This window comes from Bidens hawaiensis, unplaced genomic scaffold, assembly GCF_021521415.1.
Source record: "Bidens hawaiensis isolate Kalapana, Puna unplaced genomic scaffold, B.hawaiensis_p1.1 tig00012385_1, whole genome shotgun sequence".
Taxonomy (NCBI): Eukaryota; Viridiplantae; Streptophyta; class Magnoliopsida; order Asterales; family Asteraceae; genus Bidens; species Bidens hawaiensis.
The window spans coordinates 62,740-78,063 of record NW_027492011.1 but is presented as its reverse complement, the minus strand read 5'-3'; the positions used below and the strand labels follow the sequence as shown (position 1 = coordinate 78,063).

Genomic DNA, 15,324 nt, shown 5'->3' with positions numbered 1-15,324 from the left:
TTATTTTTAGTGAACAATATATATAGAAGATATAATGATTTTTTAACTAACCCGACCGGCCACTAGCTGGTCTAGCATCGTCAACTTGAAAAACGAGAGCGGTTTGAGTGTTTAAGATAATTTTTAAACTCGGACAATTTATGACTCATTTACGTTTATATGTGTATACATAATCAAAATTGTTAAAAGGGAACCAACATTTAAACTAACCTTTATATTTTCCCATTGTATAAATATGGACCGGGTTTAAATACATAGTTTTCTGCAAGTAGGAAGTAGTAGATTGGGTTCAAATACATAATTATTAATATCTATTGGGAGTAAGAAAAATGAAATAAAATGGCACTGATATAATACGAAAAGGAGTAATCAATGAGTTGGAGAGTGTGACTGATGATAGGTACAATTCGTGAATAATAAAGATAACCAGGGATCAACTAAACCCTAGAACTAGAAACAACTTGATACTTGTTGTTGTATATTAGTCATTGTTTAATCTACTTTTACTTATGTCTTAAAAAGTTACAATAAACTCAAATGCTAGACGTACTTGATTGGTAAAATGTTTAAATAATATAGTTATTTAAAATTAAAAGCTAAATTAAAAATTACCATTTGTTCATCATTGAACGAATATCTCTTTGAACATCATTGAGAAACATAACATATTTAGAAGACGACGCCAACACTAACAATAAAAAGAAAGATGAACAGACGGAAAGTTACCTAGAAGTAAAAAAGGAAGATCGAAGAAGAAGGTTTTAAAGGAAATGAAATTCAAATCCCACAATGATATTAATGTTAGAACCGGCCTTGAATGCGCCACAGGTATATGCTTGTTTGAACTCTTAAAGGGTAAGATCAGAAATTCATTCAACCCCATTGTATACAAGTGGGTTCAAGAGTTATGTCTCTCATTTTTTTATTTTTTGAAAACCAAAACCTCTTCCTTTACTCAGCACCAGTTTCATACTTTACTGTGTGTGAAAAGCCTTCTTGTCTAGGTGGTCTTGACTGAGGTTGAGAGCGTAAGTAGCAGCAGCTGATGTTGAAATCAGCAAAAAAGACACAGATCGTAAGGGTTTTTGTACAAATGATCAGTGAAGTTTCTGAAAACACTTGAAGAACATGGTGAAAGGAGGTAACAGACTTTACACCTTTAACTTGGTTTTCTTATATTCACTCAAATTCTCTCACAAATATCATATATCTTACAATATATCTCGAATCTAGAAGTCGATCATGACCTGAACAGAACCGGATTGGGATTACTTTAACAGGTCCAGATCCCATTAAGATATCAGTGTCAAAATTGTCCTTGAATGAGCTACAAGTATACGCTCAGCGTTACATTTCTCAACTCTTAAATTTTGTTTTAAAATTCAAAACCTCTTCCTCTGCTCAACATCAGCTTCATACTTTACAATGTGCGTTGAAATCCATGAGTGAAATGCTTTCTTGTCTTGTCTCTCGGTGGTGTTGACTGAGTGTAAGCAGCAACAACTGATGTTGAAACCAACAAAAAAGTTGCAGATCGTATGCCTTTTTGTATAAACGACTGGTGAAGTTTTTGTAAACTCTTGAAGAACACGGTGAAAGGAAAATGAGGGGGTGTTAATTTTAGAGTTTTCGCGAGTTTTCGCCTCTTTTTGTAATGTAACAGACCGCCACATGACATTATTTGTCCCTCTCAATTCAGCACCCATGTGTGAGTTTATTAAAATGGATAGGTTTTTTTTGAATGGATGGATTGGTTTAACAGACAATGAAAGGTAGCACCTCCATGATCCTCATTTTTAAAAATCAAATATGATTGTAGGATTCTTTTTTATAATCAAGTTTTGTTTTCATCGGTCTTAAAATTTTCAACTTTACCTATATTTTCCTTATCAACGGTTTCGTCATCTTCTCTGCCTCAACGCACAAGTTAATGACCCTTTCGTTTTATATAAATTTTGTAGGATTTTTGTATTTCGAGTCAAGCTCTTAAGTGTATTAAATAAAAAAAATAAAGTTTCATACGACACGAGATCGAGCTCACAAGTTAAATGAGTTGAGCTTAATGTTGAGGAAAAAATATTATTGTCTTTTATTTATCATTGTGTTTATTTTCGTCATTTAGTATGTTTTTTTCCTTACATTGAGTCTTTTTTCTTGATATTATGTTATATTACTCAATATTGTGTTATATTTCATTCGACATTGTGCTATATTTTACAATTTAATGTGTCTTTTTTCTCAGCATTGTGTCTTGTCGTCATTTTTTTCTGAACGAGAATGACACCGCGCGCCGGGGGGGGGGGGGGGGGCTTTTTATTTTTTTAAAAATTTTTGTTTTTTATTTATGTTTTGAGCAATAATTTTTTTATTATTTATTTAAAGTTTTGTGTTTACGAGTTTTTTTTTACCACAAATCATTCCCACAATTCTATTTTATCTCCCTCTACATTTTAACTTTTCCTCATTGTATTAAACACATAATATCTCTCCTAGACAGTGAAATTAAGAACTTCACCTGTTTTTCAAAAGCCAAGAATTTATACCCCTCAAACATAACTTTTAACCGTGTTTCCTTCCATAAAGATAATAACAAAAGCAAGGAACTTTACTTAGAGTATTCAAATGGTGGATAATAAAGGTTAATATTAACATCAATTTTATCATAAACATTTGATTAAGTCCTTAAACAAACATAAGACAATATTATAACAGTTTAACACAGTGGTTTCCATCTAAATTACACATGTTAATCTTATCATGATGATTCTTTTATTTATTTTTTTTACTTTTCTGCATTTGAAATCAAGTTTGTGTGTCTACACATTTTGAATAACTCTTAAATTCTTAACATCACCAATTTCAGATTAAATTAGTGAATACACATATATAACAAATAAACATCATACCATAATTGAAACATTAGTTGCCTTGATAAGGAAAATGAAAACAAAGACACTGTTTTAAAGCCAAATTCTTGGTGATCGACCTCCACGGATTTAACCGTGGCAAGCGATTGTGGTGAATGAACTTAATTCGGATCCGGTCAACATCCTTTCTTTCCTCATATCCATATCCTTAAAAATGTGATAAAGAGAGCAAGCAACACAATGCTAACATAGTAACAAGCCAAAAGACTTGACCACATAACCTGCCAAATGAATGCTTTCCCACTCCATGCCCGTTTGTTTTCTTATCCAGCATAAGATCAATCCGTTTGCTTTCTTTGAAGGTTGGTTGTTGAACTAAAAAGCATAAATTGACAATGATATGTTCATTGCTAATGCATATACCGTTTTTAACCATTAGGCCATTTGTTACGTCATAATATATAATATACTAGTTTTTATCCCTCATATTACGGGATTGTTTTATATTATATGTTTTTAATTTAATATTTATTTATTTTTTGAATTTTTATTTTTTTTATTGTATAAAAGTTAATAATATTCTTATGGTTTGATGATAAATTGTTTCACAAATAAATGAGATGTTATAACCCGATTTAAAAGCCATATGAGTTTAATGAGACCCAAGACCCGTTTATTTTTTTACTACAAAATCCGTTTATAATTATGAATTATATATATATATATATATTTTTAAATAAATCATATATTAATTTAAGTATATCCCTACTTTATAGGATTTTTATATCAAATATTTGATGAGATTAGTTTTTAATTTAATGAGATGTTATAACCCGTTTAAGAAATATGTGGGTTTGATAAGACCCATACCCGTGAATTCGGGTCAAATGCATTAGAAGCCTCCATTTAAAAATTAAGCAAATCTGGTGATTCCAAAAAAAGGGGGAGTGACCACATTGCGACACGTAGGATTTTTATGCTTTCGTTTATATATATTATAGATGGATATATTGGTTTTTATTAATCTCGGCCAATTATCATCTTTTGGTCATTGTCGGTCCTGACTAACGATTTGGCTGCTTTGTGTTTCTTTTTCCTTTTGTTATGTTTTTGTATATCATTGTATGTACTTGTACTGTTATATATTGGCCTGGTCATGTATGAGAACTTGGCTATAATGATTTGGTAAACAAACTCACCTATACAAACATCAAATATGAAATCATAATGTGAAGACAAAGGAGCCTCATCGAGCTAGAAGGCGATAAACATATAAATAAGCGCTTTCATGTTAAGAAATCAGTCGCTTAATAAAACATAAGCCATTGGACTCATAAGACCTAGATCAACATACAGAATAAGAAGAAAAAAGCAAAAGTTAAATACAATAGTAGATTGGGAGCTGGTAACGTTCGAGAGCATATTGTTTGTCTGTAGGAGAGACGGAGGAGCGTGCGTATATGCGCTTGAACTCTTGAAGAGTAAGATCTGAGAACTCATTGAGTCCTTTCGTCCACGACTTGTTGAGGGCGTTGTGCCTTTCCGCCTCCCTCACAGCTTCTTTAAAAATCTCAAACCGCTTCTCCGTCTCTGCATTGCTGTCGTATGATTTATTGTATTCAACCATCCATGCCTCGAACATATCAAACGCTTCTCTATCTTCCTCTGCATGGCTTTCTTTCTTTCTTTCAGTACGTAAATTAAATAATATTATTAACGGTAATAGTAATAGTAATAGTAATAGTAATAAGAGAGAGAGAGTTTCGACCTGTTATAGAGTTAACAACAACTCGAGGCGGCTGCGACGAACCGACCGCCAATTTCTCCTTCATGTTACGGAATAGATCAAGTAGCAGTGGTGCCATGAGTGAAAACAACGTAATTAGTTTAAATCAATAATAATAGTAATAAATTTGTTGTAATTGGTTCCACTAATCAAATTAGGGTTGATGGCCGCTGTCAAAAACTCAAATAATAATTGTTTGCTTTTGTTGACTGTTTTGATTAATCCATTTCACACCTCACGAGCCGGTTCCAAACCTCAAGTCTCAGTAGACAACGACAACGTCCAATCAATCGATTAATTGATTTCACACCCAAACTATTTCAACTCATCTGCTTGCTTCTTAGCTTCTATGGCGAACCTCACAAGTCAGTAAGTCACAACGGCCGATGCACAATGGAAACTCCGTTTTTTAAGTCTTTCTTTATTTTTACTTTTATTTTGTAAACAATTTCTGGTTCTTCGGCAGTTCGACTTTAAACAAATTTTATATTTTGTAAAGATTCAAAAGGCTGGGCCGGATTCAATAATATGGATGGCTAAACTCAAATAACTTGGTTGGACCGGACTCAATACATACGTATATATTTTTAATTTTTCAGAAAAAATACACTATCGAACAAAAAACATGACAGGGTAGGGGGCCACTTTGGCCAATTAGAATATCCACCATTAACGGTGCCTATTTAATATGGATGGGCTGAAGGCTACGGGACCCATTATTTTTTTCTTACTTTTAAGTTTCGGGTCGGGTCAACACAATAATTCCAAACCCTAACCTACCATATTGAATATATATATATATATGGGAAAATGCGAATTGTCAAACCTGGTCTCTGTTTGCTTTTGTTGATTGTTTTGATAAATCCATTTCACACCCGCATGAGTCAGTTCCGAACCTCAGTTCAGTCAGTTCCGAACCTCAGGTCGACAACGACAGCCAAAGTGGTAATCAGACTCTCCCCTTAATTACCACGTCGTCTAGCAATACCCTCGTGTGGGTCCATCATCCTCAGCCATTTCGTGAGGTTTTGCATGCTAGTAATATCAATTTTATATATGATCTATATTTTATGATATTATTATAATTGGTGGGGTGGGATCCTAGTTTATCAAGGTTTCAGTTGTTATTATTAGAATCAGTTACAACAAATTTATTTTTTTATTATTATTATTATTATTATTATTATTATTATCATTATTATTATTATTATTGAAAATGTTAATTTGGAGAATTAGGTTTTCACTCACGGCACTACTACTGGATCTATACCGTAACTTAAAGGAGAAATTAGTTGTCGGTTCGTCGCTGCCAATTATGCACCAGCCAATTCGAAGGTTGTAAACCAATTTAAGTTTTGAGGGTTGTAAACAATTAGCAATTGATAATTGAAAGTTTAGCATAATCGATTTGAAAGCAACTGGCAATTCTCAAGTCATAATATTTGACAATTCAGGATTAAATACATCAAATGGCAATTCAAAACCGAACGCGCAATTTCTAAAGCCTAAACAATAGTTCGTATCAATAAATAACTCGGTAATTCACTAGTCCAGGTCAGTATCATAACCTTAGTTTGGTGTTTGCACAATCTGAGACGGCGATTAAGTGATCAAGAAGTCGTGCCATTGCCCCATATAAGAAATTAAGAATCCCTATTTTGATTTCGATTCACGTCTAGAGCCGTCCATTCCTTCAATTACAGATGATTAATAACAATTTTCCATGACATCCAATACCACACTCTGATTTCTAGATATATGTTCTCAATGCGTTTAATATTTCAACCATAATATATTTTATTTATTTTTTTTAAAATGGGGGCCTTGTTTGGATGGTGGCCCAGGCCCCCAAGCCATCGCTTAGGTTAGTAAGCCTATTGGGCCGACACTGGCGTAGACACGCACACCTATATATAATGAACATAATCTAAACTGCTCTTGCAATCTACAAATATATGCACATTACCATCAGGATATCCATTGAGGACGTATAATGAAATATATATACTTTAGTTATTAGTTATTTCTTTTCATAATTGACATATTTTTAAAATTTTTATGTCCACATATACTTTTAATAAAATTATTTATTTCTATAAATAATAGACTTGTTTGTGCTCATGGGCATAGTCAAATTTGACAACAGAAACTCAGACTCATGTCCGTTTATTATATATATAAACTTCTATTTAGGCTCGAGTTCAAACTTTTAAGTTTTACGTTTTAAAAAGTAACTTGCATTGTTTAGATACTTTCATACTAGATAATATCAAGGGGACAAGTTCCCAAGTGAAAGAAAATCATGGCATGAGGGTGAGGAAGAATAGAAAATGAATAGACTTGTAGGGGAAGATTAAATGGCATGAAATTGGGTTGCATGAACATGTAGTGAATCTATATATGACCCCAAATTACATGCCCACCATGCTTCATTGCTCATGCAATTTTTGTATTTCCAAGAATAATATTTCAAATGATCCTCTCTTTATTTATATATTTATTTGTTTCCACAATTTTCATCCGTTCATATATATCATACATCAAAAAATGCTTGAAGCCAACTCACCATAGAAAAAAAATGCTTTGACTTGCTTATTTTTTATTTATTACTTAATTATTTAATTTTATATAGTTACAATACCTTGTTATTAATAGATGAATAAATTCATAGAAATAAACATATTTTCTTAATTTATATCTTATATTACTATAAGTGTTTGTAAACCTAATTTTGATATATCATCCATGCCAACCCAAATAACCCGAATAAAGAAAACACAGGGAAGATTGAGCATGAGGAGCTGCCAAAATAAATCAAAGTAAACTTTTTTAAGAACACACAAAAGAAAACGCAGAAAAGCTTGAAACCGAATTACACAACCCAATTTATAATCAGAGTAATTAAACTATTTTAAAAACACCCGAAAAAAACTCGCAACCTAATATTGACATATCAAACCTCAATACTCTTTTTTTTAATAATTACGTTGGTTTAGACGAATTTAAATAGCATCAGATCAACCGATTAACAGTTTTCTTAAAACGTTATTTTCTAAAGTTTATAAACAATTAACACGTTACCTATAATCATATATGATTATAGTTGTCAAAGTACGAGAATTATAGTTGCATGTAATAGTGAGTGATTTTAAAGACTCGAAATAAAGCGATGTTCAAGACGGGTTGTATTTTCAATTCGATTTTGCATTTTTCTTTTTATGTAGATAGATAGTTGGAAATTGGATTAGGTTAATAAGTTTATCATTAGTTGAGTGGTTAAACTGTTAAAGAACCCTCTTCTTTTGATGTAATATTTTGCCCTATTTAAGTTTGGTTCGATTATAGGTTAAAATTGAACCTATAATTCATGTTTCGGATTTTAATTTACGCAAATCATATTTGATAGCTTTTTGTTATACATAGCTTGGTTAATTAGATCATGCGTAATGGGGCATTATAAGGGAAAAAGAACAAAAATATAAAGGCGTTTTAAATATAATTATAAACCAATCACTCACTTATATAGTCAAGTGTCGTCTGACTAATTTCTACACGCAAATAAGCCAAAATTTCTTATATCTACCCAAAAAAAGGAATTAATAACCAATGTTAAATTTTACACATTTGTTTTTCAAGATATAAAAAATTTGTAAGCTTTTATTTATTTATCCAATCAAACATGTGATGTTTTTGCTAATATATGCGGTAAGTAACGTACAAAGAGCTATCTAACGTCATAATATTTGAAAAGTTCTTAAGTGCAAAAAATCGACAAACAAGCCATAAAAAAGCAAAGTTGTGTACACGTTAATAGTTGCAACTTATATATGTATGTTTTTCATCAACTTGCTTGCTTTATCGGTGTGTAGGAGGCGAAGATGAGCGCGAAAGGTATGGCATGTTATTATAACACTTGCAAGTAAGCATGCTAATAATAGGTACATACGTCTTGATACTTAGGATTCAAGCTACTAGTGTTTTGTTTGCTTTATAAATGGTTTATATCCATTAAATAAACAAATAAATACATAAATAAATAAAAAGAAATAAAGCCCTCCAAATTTAGAATATTGCGAGATTTCGGATAAATAAGAGGATACATAAATAAATAAACATTAAAGAAAACGCGTTTACCTTTCATAAAATACAATATTATAAAGAATGACAAAAAACGATAAATTTTAAGGTCAAAGTGTTGACCTATTAGTTTATAAATTATTGATTCTGAAAGATCAAAGTAAAACGATGCAGTATAATTACAAACTTACAACTACAATTTAAAAGACAAATTTATTTCACTTCTATCACCAAAAGCATTAAAACGACATTGTTTCATATACCAATTATATTTTAAAATGTGCGAAATATTAGGTTTTTTAAAAATATTCCCAAGAGGTTTCAATGTAGGTTTTTAATAACTTTTGACAATGAAATCAATTAATAAGATGTTTGGTTGAAGATGTAATGAGACTGAATTATAACAAACCAAATCTTTAACTTAGCAGGAAAAGACACCCCTATGGAGTTCAAGAAAACGTTATCATACCTTAAACGACTCCAATTTAGTGACTAATCGGAAATCAAGAATAAAATGGGCTATAGAAGGGCACTAAACTCCGTTTTCCCCACAAATACTTACATTTCAACATTGCTAATAGCAAAACAAATGGGATAATGTAGAATGGTGTTTGGATGAATAATACAACGGAAATGAGATTTTGCTAAAAAGAGCCATTCATGATCGGATAACATTTTCATGAACTCCAGGTGTGACAACTTTTCCCGCCAAGTAAGTCCTCAAACTCTTTTCTATGATATCCGTTTAAAAATGTATTATTCATGTCTTTTAACGATTTTTACTATTTTACATAGGGTATAATTTACATAGCTAAGTTAATATTAAACTTCTACCGTTAAAAAATATCTACACATTACCGAAATTTCATTACTTACTAATTAAAAAAAGAAATCAAAGGGTCTTTGGCTAGGAGTACAAGGCGTTACATAAGAGTGTCATTTTAATGGTAAATGTTTAAATCTCGTATTTATAAAGAAAAAAAATGTGTAATTTAGAAGTAAACTTTGAAAGTATCTGAGTTTTCGTTTTTCAGAAATAAAATAATAAAAAACACATATTAAGCAAAATTCAGAAATCATATTAATCAGCAACATTGTTTCACATTCCTAATATTGAAAAAATATAATTAAAAATCTAAGTCACACAAACTCCAATCAAACAAAAGATTGGCTTCATGTGATATTGTGACCTATAACAACATAATTAAATTTGATTTCCACACACAAACCTTTTACTAATTGCAACTTTAACCTCATATCTTTAAAGATATTATATGAAGGTAAAAATTAACAAAAAGAAAAATGTTTATTATGTACAAAATCAATTGTTGATCTTGTACAAATCACTCCTTTAACATGTTAGGAGATCTAACCATCAATTTCACCTAGTTACACCAACCTAACCACCTAGCTAAAACCGGGCATGTTGTTCCAGCAACATGACCCCATGGTCCAGTCGTGGTCATGATCTGTGTCCGTAGTTGCAACTGGAGAGCATGGAATTTCGACTTGGTGGTCTACTCCCACCATGTTTTCGTTCGGGTCATCAACGGGCTTCTCATTTGACGGGTCTTCATTTCCACCGTACCAACCCGTTGGGAAGTCGAGCCAGCTCGAGAAATCATCTTCCATCGCGTTCATTTCATCGATTCCGTCATCTAGGGATTTTCCTCCTGCCTCTGGAAAAACCAATTTTAAAACAAGGAAAAAAGTTAATAAAAACACACAAAATAATTAAAAGTAATATTTTATTTCTCGTGATTTGATCATAATTGTCACTTTAATTATTTCTTATTTTATCTTTTTTATGATTTCAGTCCATATGGTTTTCATTCTTGCGGTTTTACCCCAAATAGAAACAACCAGGACTAAAGTCGTAAAAGAAAAAAAATTAAATTAAAATGACAATTTTGACCAAACAGATACCGTGAAACACAGATATAAAAAACAACTCACCAATAGAAGAATGCCCCGAGCTCGAGTCGTCTAACGTCGTAGTCGTCTTGTTAGCATCCCCGGTTTCAAAAACCGACTCCAACGTTACATTTTCGGGCTCGTCCATGATCGGATACTCATGTGTCATTTTCTCGATACACTTATCGCTTTCCGACGATTTACACGCGCTAATTAACGCCAGTGACTCGCCTAAAACGTCCTCTAACAACCCGCTATTTCCCCTAGACGAAATATAACCCGAAATGGCATTATCCCCATCGTTCGATGGCACGATCAAACGATCATTCCCCGTGTTAGAAGAACACGTGGGAGTGATCGTTTGAACCGGTTTCTCAAACAATCTAACATTAACATCATCAAAAGCCGGTTCAATCTTCGGTATTTGCATAACCGGATGATTGGATTGAAGGGAGCTCGGGAAGCCTTGGTTAACGAACGAAATCGAACTCGTGGCGCTATTTCGGTTAGCGAATTGGGCGGTGTTTGGATGCATTGATTTGAAATTGGATTGTGAGTTGATATAAAATGGTGTATTGTTCATGACAGGATAAGTTAATGGGTCGTATAATAACGGTGATATCGAATTGATCGCGGTGTTCGTGTGATTCGAAGGGGATGTTGAGGACGAAAACGGCGTCGTTTGGTTGTGTAACGATTGTTCGTGGTGGCGACGGTGGTGGTGGTGCTGGAAATCGACCGGGTAGATCGGTAAACCCGCTCGTAATCGACGTTTTAATCGCGTGTTCCAGTAATTCTTTATTTCATTATCTGTTCTTCCTTGAAGCTGAACATGAAAAAAAAATATTATAAGTTTGATTAAAATATCGTAATTAATTTGAGGTGTGCATGAAACCGAAACAATAACGATGGTTTGGTTTTATGTTTAATAAAAACCAAACCTTACCAAATTTATAGGTTTTCATTATTTTGGCCGGCTTATTTTTTTACCCAAAATTTCAAGCTCATGTGTCGGTTTTTGGTTCGATTTTAGCCAAAAACTAAACCAAACCGAGCCATGCGCACCAAAAAATTTTTTTGCCACTAATCGATCGAACAACGTACATGAAGAGCCATACGAGCCCATTTATTGCCGAATTTTGAATGAAGCTCAATAATCTGTCGTTCTTCTTCGGGCGTAAACGCGCCTTTTTTCAAATTCGGCCTTAAATGATTCGCCCATCGTAACCTACAACTTTTTCCACATCTCATCAAGCCCGAATTTCGTTGAACCGCGTTCCAATTCCCTTCGCCGTGTTTCTTAACATATTCCATTAATATTGCGTCCTCCGCGGCCGTCCACGGCCCTTTTTTCAAAACCTGTCCGCTATTTGTTCGAGAACCACTGCCAGCGCTGGCGCTTGCGGAGGTTCTCGGGGCGGAAGTGGCGCCATCTTTTGATGCCATATTTTTTTTATTTAAATTTGTCTAGTGGTTTGCTATGAAATGAAGGAATGGAAATGAAATGAATTATGGGATTTAGAGGAATGGAATGGAATTGAAATGAAGAATGGAGGCTGAAAGTAGAAAGAGTGATTTTGTGTGGGAGGCTTTATAGGCTTCAGATTGTATTTCGGAACTAGCTTTTGTTTTTGTGTATTATATTCATGCATCCTATCCTTATTTTTAGTCTTTATTTTCTCTTTTTTCTATTCATTTTCTTTTCTTAAAATAATATAATATTAAAATTTAAAATATAGGTGTTAAGTAATCATTTTTCAATATATCCATACTTATTACCTAGAGCTGGAGACTTGGGTTGTTAGTTGAGATTCCGACCTGAATCGGATTTTCGTTTCACCGTGTGTTACGTCAGAAAGTTCTGTTCTTGTTGTGGCATAACGACTGTCAAGTGGCAGCCGGCTGTATGGTTTTCCGGCGAAATGTCCAAGACAAATTCTGAAGCCAGCGTGAGCCCGGTTAAGACGACGTAGTCTGGCCAAATATGGGGAAACAGGGATCTCCAAATTAAATAGTGCGTCTGCCTGAAGAAAATGAAGGTCGTCGTTCTAAAAAAGTAATCGTTTTTTTTCTTTTTGTTGTTTTTATCTTAAAGTTTGTTATCCATAATAAGTAGAGTATGTGACTTGGTAAAATGAGTGGGAAAAACATAAAGATATTAGAAACTAACTATAGAGTATGGGTTATGACTAAAATGGGATTTGTTGAATGGGTCTCTTTTGAAAGAAAAGTTATTGAAATAAGTTTATCAAGTGTATATTTTTATGATGGTTGGTGACGAAGAGACAACGACGATGGTGGTGACATTGTGGGGAGTCGTTGGGGGCGGAAGGCAAGGGCAACAAGAAATTTGTGTTAACGACAACGGTAGTGATGGTGGACTGGTGGTGATTCGGTCATCACATACAAGTTTCATCCTAGTGCGATGTATTATATTTTATGATTTCGAATTTTAATATACACATAAATAAATTAAGAAAATCACCCATGTATCCATAGGACCCTGATTTTGTTTTACATCCTAATGTTACGACTTACGTATTATATATTTTTTATGATCTTGTACTTTGAATATAAACATTAATAAATTAAAAAGATATATCAGTCAAAGTATACATAGGACTTTTTATGATTCTCAAGAATTACTCTATTGAAATAGAAATCTTTGTATATACTAATAATAAATTGAAAAAGATAGTTGAGTTATAAGTTTTCCAATAAAATAATACTATGAGGTAGTTGAGGGGCTATAAAATGAAGCGATTTACGTCGTGTGACACGTAGTCGGTAAATGATGGGTTTTGTTTTAGGGGTGTAATGGTGTTGTAACCCCATATATATATATATATATATCACACACACACATAAATATAATAATAATATAGCAAACATGCATATGGACATCAAGAACCTCTCGCCCTTACACATTTCGTCCCTATTTAACGGTGTTGTAGCCCCAAAACTACCATTTTATCGCCCCACTACACTCACCCTGAATATTATTATGAAAAGAAATAAAAATTTATAAAAAGGGAAGTGGGTATGGGCCCACAGAAATCTTCAAGAATGGATAATGAAAGAGAGGTAATCTTGGGTTTGAAAATGGGGCCGAGTATATCACGGACACGGAGTGGACCCACCCAATCTTGGGTATGGACTACCGACTCCAAGTCCATAGTATTATTATTGTGAATAATCATTATAATATTTTATATTCATTTTATTTTTATAATTTATCATCTTTGATGACACGTTTTAAGTTTTTAACTTATTTTTATTTTAGTGTTTGGGCTTGGGCTTATAAACATTTGAGCCCTATCATAATACTTTCATCATCCTAATCGGTTTAAAGGGACTAAAAATTAAAAATTTATCTTTGAATATTGGGCCAATTAGGTTTGAGATAAAACTGATCATTTGGTAACTTAAGGACTATTTCAAGTCTACTTGTTTGCTGCATGCGTGACGAATCTAGAAGAATATTAAAACTTATCTTAAAAAAATTTCATAATTCTATATATATGATTTTCTAATATATATTTTATGTTAAATGAAAATTATCCTATAGTCTCTTTAGGATTGCTAACTTAGTCAAGCTCGGGTTCAGGCTTTGGCTTGCATATTAAACAAGCTTTGAAATACATCAAGCTCTGGCTTACTTAAGATATGCTTGAATTGAGTTTTTAGCGAGCTGGATACAAGTAGCTCACAAATGGCTAGGATGGAATAAATGGGTTTCAAAAAGGTTGGCATTATGGGTTGGAGATTATTCCTAAACCGCCTTCCAATAAAAGAACACAAGTGTAACACAGGTTTTGGATATTATGAATATTATGTATGTGTTTTACGCCCATCACCCGGAAATGGCCGACCACGTTTTGGGGGAACATGATATCTCCATTTCGACTTTAAGGTCAGTGGCAACGTTGTTGGGTTTAGCATTGCCAACCGATGCTAAGCAAGACAGCCAGTAGACTTGATCGATTGGATGGATTCGCTAAAAGATGATCAAGGTGAAGTAAACCATATTGAAAGTAGTTTTATTTACCTTTTTACCTCAGTTTTGTAAGTAACACTAAAAATAAAAATAAACAAGACAAAGGGAAAAAAAAATCTTGTTTGTTTTAAGCATAAACAAGTTTAAATTCATTAATTTTTTTAGAGTTTGTATTCTTTATAACCATTCAAAAATGAAACATTATATTATTGAGAAAAGACACATTTAGTTGGTGGAAAGACAAAAGGGAATATTTATATATTTATATTTTAGGAGTGATTACCTTTGGAAGGGCACAATGGCAGTAGGTTTTGACCTATGCCTTAATTGTGACTAGGTTCAATGAACCTCTCAATCTAAAACACACCCTCCTGTTTAATCAATTCAACCATCCTTATTATTTCTTCCTAAATTTCTTCATATGTAATTTAATAATTAATTACCTAATTTTCTAATATGCAAGGAGTCTGGTGTTTTACATCTTCTTTTCTGCTTCTCTCAGGTATCTTCTGATCTATTTTCTTTTTATTTTATTTTAAAATTGTTATTTTATTGGCTATTTATAATTTTATATGAATCTGACAATGATATATAAGGTAACCAAACATTTGTCGTTTGTTTATTTGTGGTAATTTTATGATGATCACCTTGATAGTTATTTATGGTAATTTTGTGATGATGAC

The 15,324-nt window shown here is 32.8% G+C and overlaps 1 protein-coding gene across 1 annotated transcript; it reads right to left on the bottom strand.

Moving 5' to 3' along the window:
* Nucleotides 1-9,877: 9,877 nt before the first annotated feature.
* LOC143540911 (uncharacterized) lies at nucleotides 9,878-12,090 on the bottom strand. Its single transcript, XM_077033867.1, has 3 exons — nucleotides 11,749-12,090; nucleotides 10,687-11,470; nucleotides 9,878-10,409 (listed from the first exon to the last, which is right to left on the bottom strand). The coding sequence occupies exons 1-3, from the start codon at nucleotides 12,088-12,090 to the stop codon at nucleotides 10,138-10,140; spliced, it is 1,398 nt and encodes a 465-aa protein (XP_076889982.1). The 3' UTR covers nucleotides 9,878-10,137.
* Between the last annotated feature and the right edge of the window lie 3,234 nt (nucleotides 12,091-15,324).